The sequence below is a fragment of the Sceloporus undulatus genome, chromosome 2 (genome assembly GCF_019175285.1).
Source record: "Sceloporus undulatus isolate JIND9_A2432 ecotype Alabama chromosome 2, SceUnd_v1.1, whole genome shotgun sequence".
In the NCBI taxonomy this organism is placed as follows: Eukaryota; Metazoa; Chordata; class Lepidosauria; order Squamata; family Phrynosomatidae; genus Sceloporus; species Sceloporus undulatus.
The window spans coordinates 176,459,159-176,485,757 of record NC_056523.1 but is presented as its reverse complement, the minus strand read 5'-3'; the positions used below and the strand labels follow the sequence as shown (position 1 = coordinate 176,485,757).

The 26,599-nt window shown below is 42.2% G+C and overlaps 1 protein-coding gene across 8 annotated transcripts in view; it reads right to left on the bottom strand.

Annotated features, from left to right (window-relative positions):
- Window positions 1–12,718: 12,718 nt before the first annotated feature.
- SP7 (Sp7 transcription factor) overlaps window positions 12,719–26,599 on the bottom strand; it is a 53,867-nt gene continuing 39,986 nt past the window's right edge. For 6 of the 8 annotated variants that reach the window (XM_042448063.1, XM_042448069.1, XM_042448065.1 and 3 more), the window contains exon 2: window positions 12,719–16,621. In XM_042448063.1, coding sequence (XP_042303997.1) covers window positions 15,338–16,621 — 1,284 coding nt within the window. In that variant the 3' untranslated portion in view covers window positions 12,719–15,337. Of the gene's footprint in view, window positions 16,622–18,891; window positions 18,959–24,930; window positions 25,371–26,599 lie in introns of those variants that run through there. The other 2 variants (XM_042448064.1, XM_042448068.1) reach the window with 2 other exon arrangements.

Below are 26,599 nucleotides of genomic sequence, written 5' to 3'. Positions count from 1 at the left end.
TAAACAGTAGTATTTTTCTTACTAAGCTCCTGTGCCTTTTGGAGTATCAGGGCATAGAAGTCCTATCACCAGTGGCATCACTAGAGGGGGTGCGAACCATGCCAGATGACACCCTAACAGAGGGTGACACTGCTGCTCATCAAACGCCTGCCTTTTGGCAGAAACGGGCTGTAACATTCATCTACTTCCCTTTAACATGCTTTAAGAGATGCTGGGAGTGGGGTGAAACTCAGTGGCCCACAAGAAGGAAACAAAGACCACTCGACCACTCACTGTGAAGAATTCACAAGACACTTTGCAGACAAAAAGGCCCCTATCAACTTGAAGCAGCTCTGCTGGATGACACTGTGCAGACACAATGGTGGCAGAGAAGTGTAGTTTCTTTGCTGCCACCACTGCCACGGCATAGGCTTTCCAGTGAGCTCTAGCCTGTGTTTGGTCGGATTCACTCTGAGTCTTCTGCCATCATCATTCTAGTCTCCGTCCCACTCCACTCGTTTCATCACCACCAGCTCCCTGGTAACCCAGGGGGCACGTCTGGCTCCACTTCGTGGGAGGGGATGCTTAGGGGCCATCGTTTCCACTGCCCTGGCCATTTCTGTATTCCAGAGATCAGCCAGAGCTTCGACAGAATCAGCTGCTAAGGCAGAAGGAAACTCTCTAAGAGTCATCAGGAATCCATCCAGATCCATAAGACGCCTGGGGTGGACCATCTTTATCGGCCCGCCATCCCTGCAGAGGCTCTGAGTCCCAGTGAGTCTAAACCCTACTAGGTAGTGGTCAGTCCATGACAATGGAACTACAGAGAGTTCCTCCACTTCCAGATCACTATCATCCCACCCTGAACAGAAAACCAGGTCCAGAGTGTGTCCCTCTACATGGGTGGACCCAGATAGTACTTGGGACAGCCCTATGGTTGTCATGGCAAACATGAAGTCCCGAGTTGTTCCTGACAGTGTAGTCTCTGCATGGATGTTGAAGATCCCCAGCACAATAAGCCGAGGGACTCTAACGCCATTGCTGAGACCAACTCCATCAGCTCAGGCAGGGAGACTGTTGTGCAGCGGGGTGAGTGGTACACCAACAGGCTCCTTATTCTGTCCGGGCCACCCACCTTTAAGCAAACACACTCATACCCAGTAGACTGTGGGACAGGGCACCTGGTAAGAAAGATGGAATCCCAATAGACCACTGGAACTCTATCTCCCCACCCCCCAGGCCTCACCTGCTGCTGTACGGCGAACCCGGGTAGCTAAGCATCTGACTACATCCCAACACTTCTGCATTTCCCCAGCAATCTGCCAGGCATGAAATTTTATTTATTTATTAATTTATTGTATTTATACTCCGCTCTTTAGGAATGGAGGGGAAGGGGGCTTCAGCAGCTCTATAGTAAGTCTGGGGTGGGCTTTGGTCTCTACACAGAGAGGCAAGAATGCCAACACTGCAGCAATCAGAAATAGACATATGCAGCCGTATGCAGATGCTAGCATTTTATTGTTTGTGTTTAGAAACCTCTGTCTAGGAGCAACATATATGCCAGTTGCTTGGGATCAACAGTGGGATAACTTCATTGCCCTCCTTAAAGGTTTTATGGAAGCATTTCAGTGACTGCTGCAGGAAGCAGAATACTAGACTAGATAGGGTGTTATCTAGCATAGTGGTTCTTTTTATGTTTTTAGCACACCCCAAATTATTTCATGATAAAGGGGACCAGTCATTCAGTGGTAGAGACAGGCTCCCATGTCAAGTGAGTACATTCCAGGTTTTAATGAGAAATTTAAAGAAGCTTTCTAAAGTACTAAATCCATTTTGAAGATAGAGGTCAGGATCTTGGATTACTCTATCAGACTTCAGATTAAACCCCAGAGCAGGTTAAGTGCTGTCACAACAGGGAAACCTCAGCTACCATTGCAGTCTCTGGACCTATTTCCAAAAAAACGGTCAGCAGGAGCTACATTATGAGAGAACCACAGCAGTCTCAATGGACTTATAAATGTGTATGTAATAAAAATTAAATGGATTCAATAAAAATGTTGCAGTATCTTCACAGTTGTAATGGTATCTGCCTCACTGGGTATTAAAATTTTGGCATTTCAAAGATGCATATAAAACTCAGAACCAAAACAGAAGGTTTCTAGGAGAAGCAACACATAGTAGGACACTTTTCATTAACCAGAACATTGTCTGACTCTTTTAAGGTATCTGTGGGTTCCTGCTCTGGGGTTTGTCAACATGTGGGTTATTTCTATAGGATGTTGTTTACTTAAAATTTGGTTTCTGATACTGGAAGAGGGGATTCAAAGACCTGCTATCTGAGAGCTACAGACATTTATGCAGTAATGAAAACTGAGATGTGTGTGCTTATGCCAAGCAGCAGCTTCAGGTATGCTGTAATCTGGGTAGGTTTTGCAAGAACTATAGCATGGGGAGTTTTAAAAATTACCATACATCCCATTGTCTTGATGTGATTCCTTTCCAATGTCCTCCCCCCCCCCCCCATTTGTTTAAAACAGACAGGATTTGAACTTAACATGTAGTTTGGCCTTTTCTTGGAAGCTTCTTCTGAGAGAAGCTGAAGCCTAATTCAAGCTGGGTTGTTTCCCTGCATGACATGCCCCCCACGTCCCCCAGTAGTGAGATATTTCAGCGCTGCTGCAGACTTTGGGTTTCCTTTTGAATGAGAGATCACTGTGGCGCCTTTTGTAATGTCTTGTTTATTTACAAACATGAACAAAAAGGAGCAGACAGGCACCCCTCCAAAAAGCACTTCTCTGGCCTGTAATGCAACATCAGTTCAGCAAAATATCAAGCATTTGAAGTCAAGCACATTCCAAGGTTTATTCTTTCAGCAAGAGTATGTTGCTTGCTGTGGTTACATCCATCGCCATTTCTTTCTGCAATACACCCCCCACCAAAAATGTTGATCTTTTCATTCCTATTCCACTACTTCACTCCACCCTGCCTACCTCCATGTCCTGAAGCAGTCAGGTGCTTATTTTCAGATTGCTAGGAACTGCCATTATGGGCCACAGAAGAAAGACTTTTCACTTACTAGTTTCTATTATGTGCTCATGTTTTTTCTAGTGGGGCGAAAGGAGATAAGGCAGGGGGTTAAACTGAGGAAAAATGGCACAAGAGGAATGTACAAGACTATTACACATGGCTTTTAACTCATGATTACAGCCAGAAAAAAGCATCTTAGGCAATACTTATTGCATGACAATGGCTCTGACCCATAGTGCCTTTGTCCCCAAAGTGTGGTTAGTGCATCCCCTTTCATTGACAGGGGAAACTTGTCAATGAGCTCGCAACCATGCTAATCCTCAGGTGTGAAATGTTGCTGCAACGGCAGTTGCAATATTGGCAGTCACATGTCTCCTCGTCTTCTCCTGTCCCCCCTCACCCTTGCTATTCCCAAGCAATATGATTTCCATTAGTTTTTTACCTATTTCTTTTCTTTTTAAAACTTAAATCACGTTAGCAGAATTCTGGGATTGGATGAAAAAGTGAAAAAAATTTTTTTAAAAAAAACCCCAAAGGCTGGGTAGGGCATAGGGCAAGGAGACAGGGTTACAGGGGAGTCAGGAAGAGAGTGTGCTGGCAGAAGCAGCCCCAGTTGCGCAACTGACAAGATGTGCGACAACCAGTATGTCTCCTTTTTTAAAACTGACATGATTGCTGAGACAATGGGGCTTGCGTGGTAATGTCTGTAAAAAACAAACACAAAACCTTATCCTGATCCACTTCCCCATTCTTGTAAAAATGTGTTGTAAAAAAAATGAACCGAGATGGGAAATCCTATCACAAATATAAGGGAATTGTGATGCCTATTTTTTTACTTTTTCTTTTTACTTTACCATCCGATATACTCTGAAGAATCACTGGTACTTAATTGTAAGGAACCTTTTCCCATGGCAATTTTGAAAGATCTTATTGGAAGGACTGCTGGGTGAAACTTGGCTTGTTTCCGAAAGCTGGTTTTGGCCCCCATCCCATTCCAGTCAACTGCAAAGAGGCATTCTCCCTAATAGTCAAAATGATCCTACAGAGAAATTGAGCTGGTCTCCGGAGGCATGTATCTCTGGAAGTGTCCAAGAGTTACATGACAATATGTTTATCATGTTCCTTATGTGGCGAAAGGCATCTGTTTGTCATTGTACATGATTTTCCTCTGCTATGAGTATCGGTTGTGTGCTTGGTCACTGCAAGGTACTGTACACACAAGCTTAATTTCCAAGTGTGACTTCTGAGGCACATATCTCTAAGGAAAAGGCGGAAAGAATGGAGAACAATTTCACAAGGGATATCTAATTTGCCCTCTTGAGGAAAGGCTCAGCCTAACATTCAGCCTTATTCTGCGCATTGATTTCCACTGCAAACTCTGAATACCTTGTGCTTGTACAGATTTTGGCATGACTAGACTATGAGGGGAGAGGAAGAGGGTTTTTCCTTTAAAAAATAAAGCTTTTTCTATATGCTTGGGAGGTCCCTTTCTCCTCTCTGAGGGAACTTACTTCTGCCCTTTCCCAGGCAAGGCCAGCCCCAGAATTTTTGTTGCTCTTACTTCTTCCTATTAAAAAATTTCCCTTAGAAAAATGTTAAATTGCCCCAAATCCTTGCAGTGACTTCCCTAGAAGCAATGTTCTGGGAGTAATGAATACATGTTACCATCTGGTGGATGATTCTCACCAAAGGCCACTGTTGTTCTGTGTTTATCCCTCACAATAATGCATTAAAGATAACACTGCTATCTTGTAATGTTTCCAGGACGGAACCAGCTCTGCTCCTGAGGACTCACTGGGTTCAGGGGCCTAAACAGACCAATGTGTTAGCATATATGAGTCTGTCTGTTTGTGTGGAGTGCTGATATTTCCCTCTTTCTTCTTAATGCCTCTTCCACTGGACACAAAAAGAGGAGTTTAACAATTTTAAGGATTGTTTAAACTGAAGCAGCTGCCCATGAAAATATAGGCTGGCTGCAGTTTTCCTTTTTAAACAGTTAAGCAGGCAAGGCATGACGTATAAAGAAAGAGGACTCATTCAGCAGCAAATCCAAAATGGCTGGGCCTAATAGCATAATGTTATGGAAATATGTGGGTCAGTCTTGCAACATGGTGCCCTGCAGATGTGTTGGACTACAGCTCCCATAATTGGACAGCTAGCTGGAATCTCAACATCCCAAAAGGAAAGTCTGCGTGCATAAACATGTGTATGGCAGAAATATTTTTAGACGTGTAAATGAGATGTGTGTGTGTGAGGGAGAAAGACAGAGAAAAAGAATGAGAGAGAGAGGGGGGAGAGAGTGTTTGTTATTGCCTTATGTAACTGATTACTGTATATACTCATGTATAAGTCTAGAAATTTAGGTTAAAAAATTGAGCCAAAAAATCTGAGTTGATTTATCCACTGGTCAATGTAAGTACCGTATTTTAACACACAGACACACACACATCTATATATATGGTGAAAGGCAAGAGTTTAATTTGCTCTGGAAGAACTAATCCCCTTCTACTCTCTCATACATCCAGAGTTTATATGAGCACAAATTGTTATGCCTGCTGGAATTTTGTAAGTCCTTTGGCATTGTTTTTCTTTGCTTCATCTTTTACATCCTTCATTACATGCCTCTAAATTTTACCCTTGACAAATCCATGGGTCATATCAAAATCTGTAATTCCAGCCCCCAAACCTGCCTTTGACTTATATGAGGTTGACTTATAGGTGAGTATATAAGGTAAATTACCGACTAATTTACAGACCCTGATGCAAACTTAGGGATAATTATAAAATTTACTGTGGTTTAAATAAAAACACAACACAGCTCATCATGAAGTTTGTCATAGGATGACCTGTCCACGTTCCTGCTTACCTTGTTGTCCAAGTGCTCACTGAAGGAGCAGCTTCAAGACCACCTTCTTCTTTGGATGCTTTGTCTTTCAAGTGGATTTGGACTGGACAGCCCTTTGAATATAGAACTCTTGCATTTAGGGGCCTGTTCTCTGACAACTCATCAAATTAAGGCCAGTTATTTGTGAATAAGGGCTCCTGGGGCCCATTCACACAACACAATTATAGCACTGTTATTCCACTTTAAATGCCATTATTTCATCCTATGGGGTCCTGGGGTTCGTAGTTTAAGGGGGGCACTAGAGGAGCTCTCTGGCAGAGGCCCTTGTTTCAACTGTAGGCTGGAACCATGAAAGTTAAAGTAGAATAGCACTGTAACTGTGTGGTGTGAAGAGGTCCCTTGCTATCCTGTCACAGCAGGATGAAGCCAACTCTTGGAGGCAGCAGCAGGGCTACTGTGTTTTTCCGAAAATAAAACACTTATTATTATTTATAAAGCGCTGTAAATTTACACAGCGCTGTACATACAATCTTTTAATTAGACGGTTCCCTGCCCTCAGGCTTACAATCTAAAAAGACACGACACAAAAGGAGAAGGGAGTAGTGGTGGGGAAGGGGATGAGGTCCAGCAGTTCTTCTCTACCTCCGAGGCCTGGATCAGGGGAGATGGACTGGAGGGGAGGGCTTGGCTTCTTAATGGATGGTTAATCTTCTTCCAGGGAAAATACATACTCTCAAGTAGGATAATACATATACAGTACATAGCAATACAGGAAATGGTTCGATAAACAGGCAACAAAAAGAACATCAAATAGCAAGTGAGAATTATGCAATGCCTGGGAACGCTTCTTTGAACAGGATGGTCTTCAACTCTGTTTTGAAGCTGGTTAAAGAAGTGATGGCTCTTGTTCACGGGGGAAGAAGGTTCCAGGAGTGAGGGGCAGCAAGTGAAAAGGGGCGAATCCGAGATGGGGCAGAGGAAATCCTGGGCTGGGACAGCAGACCTTGACTACCAGAACGGAGGGCCCTAGTGGGAAGGTGAGGGGAAAGAAGGTCTGATAAGTAAGGAGGGGCCAGCCAATGGAGGGCTTTAAACGTCAACAGCAGGAGCTTATACTGAATGTGGAAAGGGAGGGGGAGCCAGTGAAGGGATGCCAACACAGGAGAGATGTGGTCAGAGCAGTGGGCGGATGTGATAATGCATGCAGCTGAATGCTGGACAGAAATTAAAGGATGGAGGTGAGAAAGAGGAACCCAGCCAGGAGGACGTTACAGTAATCAAGTCGTGAGACCACTGGGGCATGGACCAGGATCTTGGCAGTAGAGGCAGAGAGATATGGTCAGATTTTGGCAATATTGTAAAAAAAGAATCTACAAGCCTTGGCTGTGGTCTGGATCTGAGGGATACACGACAGAGAAGAGTCAAAGATAAAGCCAAGACTGCGGGCTTGCTGGACTGGTTGAATGGAAATGTTGTCCACAGAGACAGAAAAGGAGTGTTGAAGGGTGGACTTAGGAGGAAAGACAAGAAGCTCCGTCTTGGCCATGTTGAGCTTCAAACGCCGATGGCGCATCCACTGCGAGACAGCTGTGAGACAAGACGAAACTTGCTGTTCAAGCCTTGGAGAAAGGTCAGGGGTGGAAAGATACAGCTGGGTGTCATCGGCATACAGATGGTAGGAAAAGCCAAAAGAGCTAATGAGTTTTCCTAAGGACAGTGTGTAGAGAGAAAACAGAAGGGGACCCAGAACAGAGCCCTGGGGAACTCCAACAGATAAGGGAACAGAGGACAAAGTCTGACCACCTGCGACCACTGCAAACGATCGGCCTGACAAATAAGATTTAAACCAGTCGAGAACAGAGTCTGAGAACCCAAGGTCAGGAAGTATATCAACTAGAAGACAGTGATCAACAGTGTCAAAGGCTGCAGACAAATCAAGAAGGATGAGAACAGAGTAAAGGCCATTAGCCTTGGCCCGTAAAATGTCATTCGAGATCTTAGTGAGAGCTGTCTCTGTGGAATGCCTTGGGCAGAAACCAGACTGAAAGGGATCGAGGATGGAGTTGGCTTCAAGAAACTCAAGACAGCGAGAATAAACAACCCGTTCCAAAATTTTAGAAAGAAAAGGAAGAAGAGAAATCGGACGATAGCTAGACAAAGAGGAGGAATTATATTTATCTTTCCTCAAGAAGACACACTATGGCTTATTTTCAGGGGATGTCTCATTTTTATTAAGTATGGTACAACAATCTACATTTATTCAAATATAGTTAAATCGTCTTCTTCTGAAACATCATCTGTTAGGAAATGACATTTATGTGTCCACAAGATAGAGCTGTAGCGGAACCTATTACAGTTCCAGTGGCAGTTGACAGTTGACACTTGCATTATGGAATGTTGATGCTGTCAGTCCTTCTGAGAGAGAGTGGCAGTTTTGACAGTTGGTGTTAGAGTAACTGCCTCTCTGTTTTGTTGTTATGGTTGTTTGGTTGGCAAAGTAACTTATTTATTAAAGTAAAGCCCTTGTGTAGAGTGAAGGCTTGAAGTGCTCTTGTTGTTATTTCTCAAGCCGGGAGCCAAAGGCCGTTTGCAGTGGTGAAGGAATATACTTCCTTCTAGGCCTGAATATCTTTGCAGACATCTCTTCAGATTCTTTCTCCCTGGCATCCTGTCGACGTGGTTCAACTCTGTAGTTGGTCATGGTGGTCATAGCACGTCTTTCCACGCCCTAACATCATCATAACTCTCCAAACCCGGAATTCTATCTTGAATTTCTCACAACTTCATTTCCTTTAGAACCTTACCACCCCCTTCCATTCTGCACCAGGCCTATCACTATGTCTTATTTTCGGGGTATGGCTTATATTGCGCAAATGCTTAGAAATCCTGCTATGGCTTATTTTATAGGTATATCTTATTTTTGGGGAAACAGGGTATCTATGGAGCACTGCTAGGGTTGCCAGAGTGATAACCGGGGATGGCTCCTGCACCTTTAATGGTTCTGTAAAAGAAGGAATTTCAGCAGGTGTTGCTTGTTACCTGTTTGCATGTCAACAAATACCTGCTGAAATCCCCTGTCCTACACAACCATTCTAGGTACAGGAGCCTTGGTTGCTAGACTTTCAAAAGCATTCTCCCGATCATGTGGCTCTTGGTGGAACCAGTGTGGCATTTGGCTTTCACCTCAAGCATGCAGCAAATTCTCTTGAGCCCACATTAAAGCCATCATTTGTGTGTGCCCAGTGAAGAGAAAATAGCGTTTGGGAAGAAGAAGGTTTGATGGGTGTCTCATTCCCATAAGGGCCCTGCTAAGGACAGTGTTGTGAATCCCAAGAAGTTAAAGTCCAGGCCGGCTGGTGTGAGCTGTAATTGCCATTCCTTCTGATGGGAGCTTGTCTGTTCACAAAGGTCTATTGTGTCCTTGTGAAAGCCTCGTTGACAGAAGGCCTTTGTTCCAAGGGGACTTGTGGGAGGGGGGTGGTGGAGCTAGGAGCTCTAGTAGTCACCATTTCTCTGAAAGACAGCTTGGGGGCTTTGTGGTAATAGCCCTGCAGAAGTGTGATTCCTTCCTTGCCATGGGAACTGAACATAGGAGGAATCCCACATGTCTCCCTCCATCTTTACAGGCCATGTCTCAAATCTCTAGGCTTACCTACTGGCAAGGTGAGTGACTCTAAAGCCAGTGGGGCAGGGCAGTTGCAATCAACTCAAAATACACAAACACCTGCTTAAGAATAAGGAACCCAGTGTGTCGCTGGTAAGCTCTGTAGTCTAGTTACCATGTCACTTGAGAGGAGCATGTAGGAAGGCCCCACAAAACTGGGTCAATAAACTACTTGAGTTGTTGTTGTGTGCTTACAGGTTGTCTCTGACTTATGGCAACTGTATAAAAGCTGTCAGGGTTTTTCCCTGGCAAGATATGTTTAGAGGAGGTTGGCCATTGCCTTCCTCTGAGGCTGAGCGTGTGTGCAATTTGTTCAAGGTCACCCATTGGGTTTTCATGGCCAAGAGGGGATTTGAACTGAGGTCTCCCAGAGTCCTAGTCCAATACTGAAACTACTGCACCATGCTGGCTCTATCCCTGAACAGCAAATGGTATCCCTCTGTCCAACTCAAACTACACAGTGCACAGAACCAGGCAAGTTAATTTTCAGATGAGGCAGAAAATCCCAGTCTCTCCAGACATGACATTAAAAACTAACATGTTAAATAGATAGCTGTGCTTTCATACTAAAAATCTGATGTCAGATGCAGACATTTTAGTCAGCCTCATGGTGGCCCTGGTCCTCACACAAGGTTCCCAGATGCCAAAGAAAGCTGACCTCTGGGAACTTTTGACAGCAACGTAGAAGGGATTTCTGTGACTGATCTGCTCCTGTTCTAATTCCTTCACTGCTATTACAGATCATTACATCTTCAAGACATTTACATATGGTCAAAACAGGATAGAATCATAGAATTGGAAGAGACCACAAGGGCCATCCAGTCCAACCCCCTGCCATGCAGGAACACAGAATCAAAGCACCCCTGATAGATGGCCATCCAGCCTCTGTTTAAAAACCTCCAAAGAAGGAGACTCCACTGCACTCCAAGGGACTGTGTTCCACTGTCAAACAACGATGACTGTTAGGAAGTTCTTCCTAATGTTGAGGTGGAATCTCTTTTCCTGTAGTTTGAATCCATTGTTCTGGGTCCTGTTCTCTAGAGCAGCAGAAAACAAGTTTGTTCCATCCTCAAAAGACACCTCTTCACAAATACTTAAACAGAGCTATCATATCACCTCTTAACCATCTCTTCTCTAGTCTGAACATACCCAGCCCCCAAGTCACTCCTCATAGGGCATGGTTTCCTGTCCCTCTGGAAATGCTCCAGCTTGTCAACATCCTTTTTGAATGGTGGTGCCCAGAACTGGACACAATATTCCAGGTAAGGCCTGACCAAGCCAGAATAGACTGACACTATTACTTCTGATTCAGCAATGTAAATTGCTCTGAATTCCCCAGAGGAAATGTTATAGTACAAATATACTAGACAGAAGGATGTATGAGTAATACATCCTTGTTGCTACTTCATCCCCATACCCACTGGCATTAATCTTTCTGGGATGTGTGACAGGGCCTTTTTGGTTGTAGCACCTAGTTTGTAGAACTCCCGGCTATGAGAAGCTTGGCTGGTTCCTTCCATATTTGACTTTCAGCATTTGGTAAAGACTTTTTAAAGAAACTACAACCTTGGACACCTTTCCCCCTCATTTTGTGTAATTGCCTTCTAGTTGGTGGTAGGTTTTATGTCTTGTGATCCCCTTTTTTTGTTTTGATTAGTTCATTTTTTTCAAACTGATGAAGTAAACTACATTTGAGGTTTCATGGGAAGGGCAATAGGCAAATGGAAAATCTTCAACACCTTGACCCCTACCCATCACCTTGTGAGGATTACCAACAACCAGACTGGTGTAGTGCTGTGTTCACTGGCTTTTGGATCAGGATCAGTTCAGGCTGTGTGATGTGGACTAGAAGCAAAACCAATTATGTCAGTTTAGGATTCAAGCCATATCTTGTGAAGTAGTAGAACAGAGAACATTTCACTGCTTCTCATGCTGTGGCAGCTTCTCTCTCATGCTATGGCATCCTCTGCACTGAAAGTATGTAGTTTTCCAAATAGTATGGACAACTATTTGGAAAACTACCCTGGTCCAAAAGGTTACTTGATAGCGAAGAGTCAAAACAATTCACACATATCACAAAAGAACATCACTGGACCTGAGAGAAGCTTAGCCCAGAAAAACAGCAAATTAGGTGGTAACATGGATTCTGAGTTGTGTGTTGCTTCAGGTGCACATAGGGTCAAGTGGCCAGGTGCAAAATAGGACAGGATCTTGCAGTTTTCATCACTGTACGGAAGGTACTGTTCTAGTCAGTACAGCTTCCATGACAAGCCGCTTAAACACCTTCTTCTTCAACCTCTGAAATTTGATAAAACCCAATAATGAGATATCTTGGAGATGGGACCCAAATCTAAACACCACATACATTTTGTATACAGTTTTTATATAGCTTAAAGGTAATTTTATACATGATATTTTTAACAATTTTGTGTATGAAACTTTTGTGTACCTAGAACCATCAGAAAGCAAAGCGGTCACTATTTCAATGATCTATGAAAAATGCTTTGGATTTTGGAGCATTTCAGAATTATTTTCCTTCTCCTTAAAAAAAAAAATCAGCAAACGTTTCCTACACTAGCATCTACCAAAGAACCTATGTGTGTTTCTCTTTAGAATCCTCTCATTTTACGAAGGTAATGTTGTCAAGCATTCGGAGACCATATTTAAGGGAGCAAATATTCTCAGGGTGAACTGATGGCTGAGAGGATATCCTAGAATATAACTGGGTTGATTTCAGACTTGTCTTATTGCATCTCTCGCCTCCTCCTCCTCCTCCTCCTCCATCATCCCTGAAGTTTGTTGATGTTTCTTAAATTTATAAAATAGCACTCAAGAGTGCATACTTAAAAGGATGAAAGCATAACTAAGCTGTGCCAATTATGCAATCTATTTTATGAGCAGCGGTACTTTGCTGGATCTGATTGGATCAATTTTGTTTTATACTGTGTAATTTTTGATTGCTATACTTCAGCATTTGTGAAATGTTCTGGGAAAGCTCTCTTGTCATCGAAAGCCATTATGAAATGAACTAAACATAAATATCACACTCATCCTATAGACCTGATGCTGTTGTGCACCAATGGCTCAGTCCAAAGAAAGCTACATTTCAAACAATGTGGAGTACAATTTTATGTGGTTTGTGATACATCAATGCTAAACTGTGATTGCTCCCAAATTGGGGAAAAATTACTCTTGAGCTTTTATTTTTTTTCACAAACATAGCTTATATTTTATTCTTAATTAAATTAAAAACAAGCAAAATTCAAACTATTAAAAACAATATAATTTCCAAGTCATTTGTTCCACTGAGCAGGCAACCTTTAGGGTATTGGTTTGCCCTTCTGGAGATAAGTTTTTAGACAAATACTGAACTATACCTATTGTTACTGCTTAACAATAGTGCCCCAACTCAAACACTTCTCCAGGTTAGGACATCTCCATGTTATGTGCTTCTTATGGCAGCCAATAAATGATTTGAGATTGCAGTTGGGCAGAACAGGGAAATATGCAACATCATGTCACAATATGAATAACTGTGACCACATCTTGCAGAAGAGAAGAGGAGAATGAAACACAAGGGTCCAATTAGGTTTGTCATACTGAAAACTGGAGATGGCTCCTGTACATTAAATGGTTGTGTGAAAGAGGGAATTTTAGTAGGTGTTGCTTGTTACCCAGTTGCATAAAAAGCACTGTCTGCTGAAATTCCCTTTTCTACACAACCATTAGAGTACAGGAGCCCTCTCATTTTCAGTTTGGAAACCTTGAAGTGGCAGCCTCTTGTCAAGTGTAACATGTAGATCTTTCCCACATCCAGCAGCCTTCAGAGGGATACAGAAGCAGCAAGTGGATAAAAAAAAAGGACAAAGAAATTAGCCATATATGTCTATAGAGCATAGTCTTCTAGGAAGCAAAATAATGCCCCCAAATAATAGGGACCTTTGTCAAGGGGTCTCCATCACTGATGAGGCAGCCCTATGCCAGTGGTCAGCTTCCCAAAGCAAACCAAAGTTTATCTTTTCCAAAAAATCTGAGCGCACGGCAGTTGACTACCTGCCTCCATTTAGTCTAATATTAACACAGTTTTTCAAATCCTGATGATAGATCCTTTTTATATTTTTAAAATCCCAAGAATAAAAAAGCATTACAAGATTATAAATATTTCATTTTGTTTCACCATATGAAGCAAAGGAAGGAAGGAAAACAGCAAAAAATTAGATCATGTTGTTTTGCACAGAGAGGGTTCCCCAGTTAACAGGGAAACAACCCTGTATAGATAATAGATGCTGCACTTAAAGAGGCCTCTAGGAGAACTCAGTTGCCTCCTTCCCTCTATTTATTTGTCATCATAATTTAAGACATAAATATACTTCTAGATTAAATACATAGGGAGAGGAGGACCCAAGGGTCTTATAGCACCTTTATGGGACAGCATGTGCCCCCTTTTTGACTCCTACAGAGCGGTTGCCCTTAGTTCTTTCCCTCAGCCCTCTTTACCTCTGTGTAGCAAAGAACATTGGAAGAACATGTGTATTTTCTGGATATCACTGGCATAACAATCCTATACAGGGTACCATGTCCAAAAATGGCAGTATCTATCCCGGCAATGTCTGATTCTGTGTTCTTAGTTTGGTTTGTGGCATGTGCACCAAAGTCCAAGAGCAGATATAGCTGGCACCAATAAAACACAGATATCATCTTCAATGTATCATTGTATCGCTGCTTAGCCACCCAGATGAGATGAATGGCATTTCACTGATAGGCAGGGCCAGGAGAGGTACTGTTGGCAGGATGGACCCCCAGCTATGTGGGACCAGTGGGATGAAGGCTATACAATGGGGTGCCCTCCTGTCCCCTTTTAAAACTGTCCTCTAACTACTTTCTAGACCTGCTAATGTAATTAACTTTAAATGGAACGCGATTTTAACTGCAAAGCTTTGCATTTTTCTGCATAGATGCCTCTTTTCCAAACTAAGGGCTCCTAAACTTAAAAAGGAGGCTCACTCATGGAATTTCACATCCATATTCTGAGAGGGCTTCTATACTATTAAGAGTAGGCAGTAGGTAGGCTTTTTGCACCAGTGCCGAAGTGTACCTGGAAAGCCACACCTAGTTGACATTTTCTCTTCCTTGCAGTCCTTGAAGATACAGGAACCCTTTCAGAATCTGGATCTATTTTCTATATCTTAAAGTAGAGATAGCATTTGTTCCTTTATGACTTCTGGAACAGTGTGGCATGTTCCATAGAGACACGTTTTTACTCTACCATAGTCTCAAAACAGGTCCAAGACTCTCACCTTTTTCTTTCGTCTGATCACTACAAGAAGTCAGGAGAGGCATTCAAAATCAAATGCTCAGTGAGTTATGCTAGATGGAGAATGAGTCCTATACATGCCCTGAGAAAAACCCACTTCAGTCTTGCTTAGCTTGTTAACTAGCTAGCCCTTCATGTTCATGGATATTTATTGTGCATTCTCTTGATAGATTATACAAAGAACCAAGGCAGGGAAAGCCTTTGGATATATAATAACATACAAAACATAGAGAATGGTGGAATGGTGGAAGATGCAGTTTTAAATTTGCCTCTGATATGTTTGGTCAACAAAGTCAAGGGCCACCAAGGATTCCAGCTAATTTTCCTTCAGAGATTGGAGAAGGTGATAGGAATTGGACATGATGGTAATATCTCATCCGGAAGGCCAAAAGCCACGTGACTCTGCTTTCTCCAGGAAATAAATTATTTAGCTGAGAGGCAATAAGAAAGGGTGATGACAACAATGGCTGCCAAGATAATGACAGTGATGTGGTTGATATCACCCAGCCTAGATTTCCAGCAGACTGCTCTGCTCTGGGCTGGTGGCATCTTTCTCGTCTCCAGGTAGGCCATCTTGCAGGCCAGTGCTGGGAGAATTAGCCACTGTGACAGCAGCCTCTTCCCGTTCGGTGTCCCCTTCAGGGGGCTTGCTGACCCCCAGCTCATTGTGGGTCTTCTGGTGCTTGCTGAGGTGGTCGCTGCGCGTGAAGCGCTTGTTGCAGAGCAGGCAGGTGAACTTCTTCTCCCGGGTGTGTGTACGGACATGACGCTCCAGCTCGTCCGAGCGGGTGAAGCGCTTGCCACAGAACAGCCAGTTGCAGACAAAGGGGCGTTCCCCAGTGTGCCATCGCAGGTGGGCCTTGAGGTGCGAGGCCTTCCCATAGACCTTACCGCAGCCTGGGATGTGGCAGCTATGGATGGGCTTCTTTCGCAAGCTGGCTGCAGAGGCCCCAAGACGTTCCAGCTCTTGGCAGTTGGGGCAGTCACAGGTCGACCTCCCTGCCGTGCTCCCAAAGGAACCACCTCTCCCAGACTTCAGTCCAATCCCACCTTCCATCAGGGAATTGTTGGCCACCGGCTTGGGCTTGTACATCTCTTGGGGCAGCACATGTTGGCTGGAGGGGATGAGGTGAGATGAGGATGTAATGCCCACTGCTGGGTATGGAGCAGGGTTCAAAGTGGTGAATTCAGAAGTATAACTGGACAGCTGAGGGCTGATGGGGGTCTGGCTGGGCATGGACTGCAATGAACTCTGGAGTCCGTCTGACTGGGGCTGAGAGCTCAGCCAATTGCTGTTGGAGTGCATGTCCCACCAGGAAGCCGTGGGGCTGCTGGAGCTGCTAGAGATGCCTGGGTGGATGCCAGCCTTGTACCAGGAGCCATATGGGTGTGCCATGTCTAAAGAAGTGTAGACACTAGGCAGGCAGTCAGAGGAGGGGTGCCCCTTGGACACCAGCAGGGATGATGTGTCTTGAGATGAGGGTGATGCTGGGAAGGAATGGGAGAAAGGGCTATAATCATTGCTGTAAGTGGTGGAAGCCTGTGGGCTTGCCGAAGGAGACATCAGTCCGTTCCCGTTGGGGAAAGTGGCTGTATAGGAATCTCCCATGCCGTCGGTACTCCAGACTTTTGCAGCAAAGGGCTGCTCCACTCCCAGAAGGTAAGGCTTCTTCCCCAAATTGTCCTCAACTTTTACAGAAGAAGATGAATCCTGAACCACACTAGAACTTCCAAATTTACTGCAAGCGTCCATCAACATAGATAGGGGGCTGGTGCCATTGTGAACTTCTTCCTAGGTGGAGAGGAAAAGAGAAAGAGAAAATGAAGTATTACAAGGGGAAACTGAATGGACAGGGTAGGAAGACTATAAACTCAGACTCTGTCCAAAGTGTAAGTAGCAGGAATAAATAGAATGTTACAATCAACATACAGTGAGCCCTTGGTATGTGCTGGGGTTTGGTTCCAGGAGCCCTGTGGACAACAAAATCCGTGGATACTCAAGTCCCATTATATACAATGGCACAGTAAAATAGTGTCCCTTATAAAATTGCAAAATTAAAGTTAATGTTTAGGTATTTATATATTTTTGAAATATTTTCAAGCTATAGATGCTTGAATCCATGAATTAAAAAAAATCCATGGATATGATTATACTCTTTATGAGAAATAAGGAAGCAATTCTTTGCTCATTTTCTTCTCAAAGGAATCAATGAGTAATTTTATTAATTTTCTTCCCACTGGAAAAAGATGTTCGAAAAATGTAAAGTTTTTGAAGACTTCATGATTTGGAACTTATTCTGTACAAGATTCACAAGTGGTATGCAAAATAATTATGTGTGAATTTTGCACAGAATAAATCTTGAACTTCAAAGATTCTCATCATTCCATGATTCCGCTTGTCAGGGTTTCTTAACACTTGAGAAAGGTGTTTTTTTTAACCATTTAACAAATATTTTCAAATATTCTTCCCATCACTAAGGAGAAGCAATGGGCTACTTTCCCATAAACAGTTAATATTTGGCCTCTGGGAGGTCAGAGACCTGTCCCAGTCTCTGTCTCCATGTGTATAGCATGTGTGTGTGTTGAAAAGTACACCGAGATATTGAGAACAGTAAAAAATATTCTTACCAGAAATAACAGAAACTTGCTGGTAGCAGAAAACCACAAAAAACTGCCCACTTGCCCAATAGTACAACCACTCTGTAGAATTATTTCTACTCTTGTGAATCTGCAGAGTCCCGACAGCTTCCTCTGAGACTGCATTTAGTTATAGCAATGTGAGTGATAAACAAACCATGAACAGAAAGTCCCGGTGCTTGGAAATGTTACCGTTTGGAGTACAGTTCCCAGAATCTCTCCCAAGTTCTCCATGAGAATGTTAAAATGAAGCCCCTTCTAGATCAGACCAAAGAGAAAGCATCCTGTTTCTCACAGTGGCTAACCAAAACCTCTTAGGAAGCCAACAGCCAAGATGTGAAGACAACTTAGAACAGTCAGTTTTCCACAGGTTTCCAAATGCCTGATGTGACAAAATGGTGGTGGAGTGGGGTGACATACTTTCTAAAAAACTATCAAGGAAGAAAGACTGCAGATGGTTTGAGAAGGAGAGCTCCAGAAGGAAGCTATCAATCACAACCTCCTGTTGTGATAACTAATACCAACTTCATTTTTCAAAAGCAAAATCCTGGTACTTGGAACATGGAAACATTTCTGAAAAACTAAGAATTCCTGAATACCCCCAGCCAGGATTCTGGAAGTTATAGTCCAAAAACGTAGTATAGCCAGACCCTGATGGTGCCTGGTGTATGGAAGGAGGCACTATTTGAGGTGGTGGTGGTCCCTAGCCCATCGAGGAGTCATTCCTTTTCCTTCTTCAGATTTCAAGTTAAATAATATTTCTGACACCTAGATTAAAATAGTCTAATACATTTTGCCTTTGCTCATGGCCTATTAAGTTATTCTGTTACCTGCCCACCTCTTGGAGCTGTGATTTAAAACAGGGTTCCTCAACCAGTGGTACACATACCACCAATGGGACGCATGTATAGTCTAGGTGGGATGCAGGGCTTTCAGAACAATTTACAGTTCCTATTGGATTTATGATTATGAATTGCATTTTGGGGTTTGTAGTTCAATGAGGCCTAAGAGCTCTCTGGCTGAGAATTCTAAATGGCCCACTCCTTCAATGCAACAGGAGGCAGCCAGAGCAGAAAAGGTGGAATAGCAGCGCTATAAGAGTGTAGTGCGGTAATCTAGATAGACAATTGTTTGATTCAATTAATTGATTCAATCCCACTGATTCAGTGGGTCTGCACTAGTCATACAGATTTAGGCCCTAGAGTTTTCTCAGCAGTAGAGATGATTGGACACATTATTTTTGACCTCATATCTCCCCTTTGTTGTCTCATTTTCTGTTAGAATCTGGACACTCATGACCAGATGGTTTGAAATACTTTGATAAGGTCCAGAGAATCCAGATTTTTCTGTACAGTATCCTGTTAAGTGGCTGAAGTAGAAAAGATTAACCTTTTCCATTTTACTGGAAAAATTCATGTACTATACCATGGTTTGAAGCCTAGAACAATGTGAAAAAACTTGAAATTCAAGTAGCTTTGCATTTTGAGCTGGCTGGTTCACAGATCACATCTTATGGCATCACAGGCAAAGGTGAAATTCAAACATTTCTTCTAAAAGGATGGAAAATTACAGTTACATTGACTTAATAGCAATATATATAGCTATTGCACAATGACCCATCATCACTCCTGCTACAATTATGCATGGCTCAACACGGACCTTCAGTCTGTGGCTGGTTTGTTATGTCACCGAACCTGGAAGTTTGGTTTGCTGTTGTCTGACTACCTGGAGAAATAAGCTGCTTTCTTGAACTGTCAGGTTCAAGTACAGCTGGAGCTTTATAGCACAGGAAAACAAATGAAATCTGTTTGGAGAGTAAAGCTGTAGCTTTATAGTACAAGGGCTCTCCCAAGATCACTCAGTGGGTTTCCATGGCTGAGCAGGGATTTGAACCTTGGTTTCTTGGGGTCCTACTCCAACACTCCAACAACCATACCATGTTGGTTGGAATATCTTGGTATAGATCTGTTAACTCCCATAGATAGAAATGGGATCTCCACAGTCACAGAAAGTTTACCAATTTTGCTTATCAAATGGTGTGAACAGAAGGGCCCCTCCAGCTGGTTCATTCAACACGGTTCTTCTATCTTCTGTACAGGTTTTATCTGGCTAGAGGGACAGGGGAAAGAAGAAGGGCAGGTAATCCTGCTATGGCCAGCTTAGATGCCTGCACCTAAATATGTAGCCAACATAATCAGAACATCATAAGACTCTATCCTTGTTTATGTACTATCCCAAGACTCTAGTTGGCCACCAGTGAAAACAGATTGCTAGGATGGAGGACTGGTCATAGCTAAGAAATAAAGCCATCCAGTTCAAACCCATGCATCTCTAGTTAAAAAGGGATCTGGTAGCAGGTATGGGGGGGGGAAATGCTCACTCAGACCCTGGGCTAGATCAACAAATCATTTGATCTGATATAAAGTACGGTTCAGGAGGGCAATTCTTATAGTAAGTGCCCATAAGACAGGGAGCAACTGTGGGTGCACTCTAAAAACCAAAAAAATAATAGTAATATCTTTTTTAAAAAAGAGAGCCAGCATGGTGTAGTGGTTTGACTTGGGTACGATTCCCATCTCAGTCATGAAACCTACTAGGTGACTTTGGGCAAGTCACATGCTCTCAGCCTATGGGGACGGCAGTGGCAAACCTCCTCTGAACAAATCCTGCCAAAAAAGCCCCATGATAGGGTTGTTGTAAGTTGGAAATGACTTGAAGGCACAACAACATTTAAAAAAAAAGAGTGACAATATAATTGGGAGATTCTAAGATGAACTGTCTTGCACAACTAACTTTACAATGAAGCTTGCAGCAGCCCCTGCAGAGGGTGACATGTACTGTTTCAGAAGGGTGCAGAAAGGTGGAGACAGAGACAAATATAAAATCATTCCATTTCACAAGCCCAAGATTTCAAAATAACATCAAACAGTGAGACAAGACTTGGCACCTAACACTGCAACCATGTTTACTATTCAAATGGTGTCTCTCCTTGGTTGACTTATGCAGCCACAGAAAAGTATTTCTGCCTTCTCTTTAATTTGCGTACGTTTGAAGCTGCTGGCTATCAAACTGGAAGTATTAAACTTTCATTTGTCAGAAAGTTTAATTATTTTGTTTAGAGCAACCTAACAAAGACTGTGGGCACATTCCAGTAGTCAGCTTCTTCTGCTACCAATTTAAAGTGCACCACCTGTTTACTGGTTTGCTTATTAAATTTATATTGTCATATCACTTTAAAAAAATAGTGCTCAAGCCGCAAAAAATTATAGCTGGAGAAAGTTACTGGTTTGGGCTACTACACTGAGAATGCCCTAGCTGGAAAGTTCTGGAGACTGTAGTCCAAGCAAGCAACTTTCTCAAGCTCTGCTAATAATAAAATACAATTATAAAATTACAACAAAACCCAACAAACATGTAAATTACTGGCATTATTTAGAACATATCCAGTTAAGACAGAGCAGTTAACGAGAGCCAGTATGGTGCAGTGGTTTGAGTGTTGGATTAGGACTCAGGGAGCCATGGGTTCAAATCCCCCCTCAACACAGAAACCCACTGGGTGTCCTTGGGCAAGTCACGCTCTCTCAGCCTCAGAGAAAGGCAACAGCAAACCGCTGCTGAACAAATCTTGTCATGAAAGCCCCATAGGACTAGACACAAAAGAACTAATTAATGAACTAATTAATGAAATCAGAACTTGAGTAAACAACAAATGAGTTTAAAGTATGCAAGGCTTGCTTGAGTCAAACCCTTTGCCTGCTCATAGAAAAACAATTGTTCCATCTTTTCCTCCTTAATGGATTTCATGGAGTTTCAGTGAAAAGGAGGGGTAGGTGGGAGTGGAAAAAATATGGGGGTAACAATCCTACAGGATTACAAGTAGATGCATGCACCATCTGGACTAGAGCCCGGAAAAGTTGCTCTTTGGACTACAGCTCCCAGAATACCCAATGGCTATGCTGGGTGGGGGATTTGGGAAGTTGTAGTCCAAAATAAGGAGCCTTCCCATGTTCTAATCTTGTAACATTCCAGGAATGAAATATGGAAACATTTGGAAACACTCTAGTTATACTCTGGCAAAAACAGCTAGATGAAATGCTATCCTGAAAGCTGTGTGTTCTGTGCCTCCACTACTGCATCTTGTAAGTATAGTGTCTGGCCTCTGGTGGTGGAGCCAGTGCCCCAAGAATTTTAAGTTTAAATATGAATGTGCCCAGAAGCCACAGATACTTGAAAGACATTGTGCCAAACAATTACAACAGAACTTTGCAGATGTCCTGCTCATTCATCTTTTTTCCTGGCTGTCATTTGTGGGATTCTAGAGCCAGCATGGCATAATGGTTTGAGTGCTGGACTAAGACTCTGGAGACCAGGGTTCGAATCCCAGATTGGCCATGAAAACCCACTGGGTGACCTTGGGCAACAAAATCCCTTCTAGGGCATGCCCTAGGAGAAAGAGAAACTCTGTATTGATCTTAATTGATCTTGAGTAAATTGAATAGCCTCTCTTTTTGAACAAATTCAATATCTTTCCATCTTTTTGAAGCAAACAACTGTTCAATGTTTCCAAACTGGTCAAATTGTATTTACCACTTCTGTTGAATTCTTTTGAATTTCAAATAATCCTATGCCTACCAGAATTATTTTTATAAACTACTCATGAACTAATTTTGTCATGCATCATGAAAAACAGAGACTGGTAATCAGGGTTTGGAATATTAATTTTTAAATGGAAGTAGTTACATTATTCATTATTCTGATCATCCAATAAATTGCTACTGTTACTGCAGTACTGAAAGATAACTTAATGTGTAACTTTTACTGCTACCAATGTGCCCTAGGAAAACACAAGAAAATATTATCTACTTCCCCCATGTGGCCAATTCAGATATTGCACACTGCAACTTCTGAGAAAAGTACAAAAGACATTACAAATGAGTCCTTCCCAGTGAAGCACAAGGCAGCTGCCTATGTGATCCTTTTTCCTTCTGTTGCCATTGTTCAAACTGAATCAACAGACATATCTGATAAAGAATAACAGCCATTCTATTCTGTTCCACTAAAAAGTAATGAAGCCATGGCCATCAGAAGCAGGGAAGTAACTCTGTTCCGGCTTGTTACGGCAGAAAGTAACCAGTTATCAAAGTAAATCATTAGCCACAGACTCCACAAGATCCATTAAATCAGCTGAGGAACACAATATACAACCAATAAACAAAAAGACAATGGAAGCAATACACAGAAGAGCCATATAAAAGAGATGAAAGGATCAACAACACATGGGAAGATAAATCATATGAAGATAAACCCCAAATTTTGAAAAGTAAAGTGAAAACTGCATTTAGAGCAATTGCGAGGAATAAATCACCAGAGACAGATGATATACCAACAGAATTGCTACAATCTACAGAGAGAGAATCAACTTTAGTTCTAACTAAAATCTGTCAGCAATTATGGAAAACAAAACAATGGCTCAAAGATTGGAAATAATCAATATACATTCCTATCTCCAAAGAAGACACAAAAGATTGCAGTAACTACAGGACTATTGCATTAATGTCCCACACAAGCAAAGTCATGCTCACAATTCTACAGTAAAGACTCCTACCATATATGGAGCAAGACATTCTAGAGATGCAAGCTGGGATCAGAAAAGGAAGAGGTAACAGGGATCATGTTGCAAACATATGTTGGCTAATGGAGTACATCAGAGAATTCAACATGTGCTTTCTAGACTGGAGAAAAGCCTTAGCGTCAACCATCCCTAGAACATGAAAAGTCATGCTTTTAAGGAATTGAGTGTGCCATTACATTAATTGTCCTGATGCATAACCTGTACCCAGGAAAGAAACTACCTTTAGGACAAAATACAGAGAAACAGAATGATTCTCAATCAGAAAGGAACCAGGCAAGGCTGCATTCTATCACCCTATTTGTTCAACTTGAATGCAGAGTGGATTTAGACTCAGAAGAAGGAGGAGTGAAGACTGGAGGAAGGAATATCAACAATCCAAGCTATAGAGATGATACCATAGCACTGGCAGAAAACAGCAAAGATTTTTAGCAATCGCTAAAGAAAATCAAAGAGGAAAGTGCAAAGGCAGGCTTATTGTGGAACATTAAGAAAACAACAATAATGATCATGGAGGATTTACACAAATTCAGTGTAAACAATGAGGAAATTGAAATAGTTAAAGAGTTTCCATATCTTGGTCTGATCTTTGATCATAATGGAAATTTAAGGGTGCATCTACACTATAGAGATAATGCAGTTTGACACCACTTTCAGTGTTGTGGTCCCATTGTATGGGCTCCTGAATGAAATCCTGCAAGGTTTTTAAGCCTTCTCTGACAAAAATAAAATAAAATAAATGCTGGTGCTTCACAAAACGATAAATCCCAGGATCCTGTAGGAGGGAGCCATGGCAGTAAAAGTGGTATTTCTACAGTGTAGATCCACTCTTTGTAATGATGCCAGATTTCACAGTCTACAAGGTTTTATGGAGTGGAGGATATGCACCATCAATTATTCTGGCTGTGTCCAAGGATTTAGGAATCAGTGAGGTATAACATGACATATTGCAAGCATTGCCACTTTTCTTAACTGTGCTATTGTGCTAGGGTGATTTCATTAAGATGTTTTGTCAGGCTATTTGAAAATTGTTCCCACAACACCTATCACCACTGATACTTCCTAATATTTTCTGTCACTCTGTCTTCACTTGCACTGTCCCTCAAGATGGCTACAGCCATAATCGAGAAGGGGGAGGAGGAAAGCAGCTTTGTGACACATACACAGGGTTTCCACAGCTACCTCTAGCTGGTTCAGGTCAGCACTTGGATGTTCTCCAGGCCCTAATATTTGGCAATTGACCCCATGTATATCTCCCTAAGTAAGATATCAATAGAAAGAATGTAGTGTCATTTAATAGATGTAGGAGTCAGAACAGGACCTAGATAAGATGAGCCTGCCCTTCACATGGTGTAGTACAGCCATTACTTTATTAATAGCAACAGGTAAGAACCACATAGTAGTAGCATAAGCAAGGTAAAAATAATTGTCAGAAGGTGCAGCAGGGGCAACTATAAGAATAAATATGGAGGAAGAAGTTAGGCTGCAGCACTTGCAACTGGATGCCAGAAATCTTCACATTGTCATCTTCACAATCCTAGTAGGTATTTATTAAATTGGACCATAGCTGCTTGCTACCAGATTGTGTGACAAGCAACACCTGCTGAAATTCTCTCTTCTATACAGCTATTAAAGGTACAGGAGCCTTCTCCAGATTTCAGCCAGGAAACCCTGTATTTTATTGCCACTATTCAAATGGTGATCCAGTCATTTTGTCCTCCACCACTGTCACCAGCAAAATATCTTAAGCCTGCCTATCTAAAAGAATGTTTTCCTCCATATGAGTTTGCCCACAATCTGCAGTCATCATCTAGGACTGGATAGCACATACTTACATTGAAGAATTCACTGCTAGTCAGGAGGACCACAGAATACATTTGCATGTACATATATCTTGCTGCCAGTTTTCTCAATGGCATCTGACTGGCCACAGGAAGGAAAAGAGGCTGGATTAGAGAAGCCTTCAGACTGATCCAACATGGCTCTCCTTATGTTCATAGGCATTCTCTGATGTTGCCTAAAGTGCTGAAAATGCTAGCCGTGCAAAACAAGGCTTTTTGGATACTAGCACTTGCTCATGGAACCCTCTTCTTTCTCCTGAGAAAGTAGTCTAGCATCTTCCTTTATTGCCCTTTAGACTAGGGATGGGGCAATTTGTTGGGCCTATTTTCTTGTGTTCTATGGGTTGCCATAAAGTCTCTCCAACTGTTCTGATTTGGCAGGCCTAATTAATCCTTTGTCATCCCACTTTTTCAGATGCTTTTAAAATGCCCCATTTTTTCTCAGTCCTTCTCCCACTTTCCCTCTACAAAGCGAGTTCAAAGTGCAAAAGTGGTTTTCACTCAATGAACTCAGAAGGGGGACATAGTAAGAGAGCATGAGTCTTTCTTTTCCCAGCAGGCACAGACAAGAGCAAACTGCTGCAGCCTCTCCTAACATGCGTGTTCTTCCTTATTGATAATGTTTCCCATCTTGATCACATTCTGATGTTGATTGGCCAAATGAGTTTGGTTTTCATATATTGGGAGACTTAGATAAATGCATAGAATGAAATATTTCCTTCTGAGCCTCAGAATTTGATTTCAGTACAACATCAACTGCTGAAAGTTTTCTTCCTTACAGCAGCCTAATTTGAATTGGAAAAATTCATTTCTTTGCTGCTACTCTTAAAAAAGTAAGAGTAAAATGCTCTTGCCAATTTATTACAGATCACCCACAAATTTACCAGTAGTCCCAATCTACCTTCTTCCACTCCTGCTTTAGGTAGCTGGTTAAGACAACACTAGTTAGTTGAACTTTAAATATTTAATACTGCTCTTCTGGCAGTTCAGGAAAAAATGTGAAATTCCAATTTTGTATTCTATTCTTTTATCATTTTTAGTTGCATATTGCCTGAAGTGCTCATTGGAAAGAGAAGCATGAAAAGAAAGAAAGAAAGAAATTTTGCTTCATTTGTTTATTGAGAATGCCATCTCTCTGTCAATATCCACTCATAAATGTTTCCGTGTTGCCAAAGCTTGGAAAGTTATTTTCTTAAATGCAGCTGACCTGTGTTATAAAACACATTCTCCTCACATCTACCAGACCAACACCCTCAATACAGCAGGACGCAATGGCTCAAAATTGCACTTCAACCATGTGATGATTCCTCCTCTCTCATTTAGTGAGCCCCCACAACTATAAAAGTAATTAAAAGCTACAATTAGCCCACAAAAGGAATGAAGTTATCTCATTAAATTATGTAATGTAGTTATACTGTCACTGTTGGAAAAGGGAGTTAATAACAGGGATCTGGTTATTTGTAATTAGTTACAGTACTTTTGAGCTCTGGCTAGCATACAGTAAATACAGGGTGCGTGGGGGAGAGATATAGCTTTATAGCTTAACCCGTTAACCCCATCTAAAGTTTGCTTTTGAATGTTGCATTATTTCACATCTCATGATGTCTGGAAATCTGTACGCAGAAGCTCACTGTGGCTTTGGAGCAACTCCTGTTTTCAATCT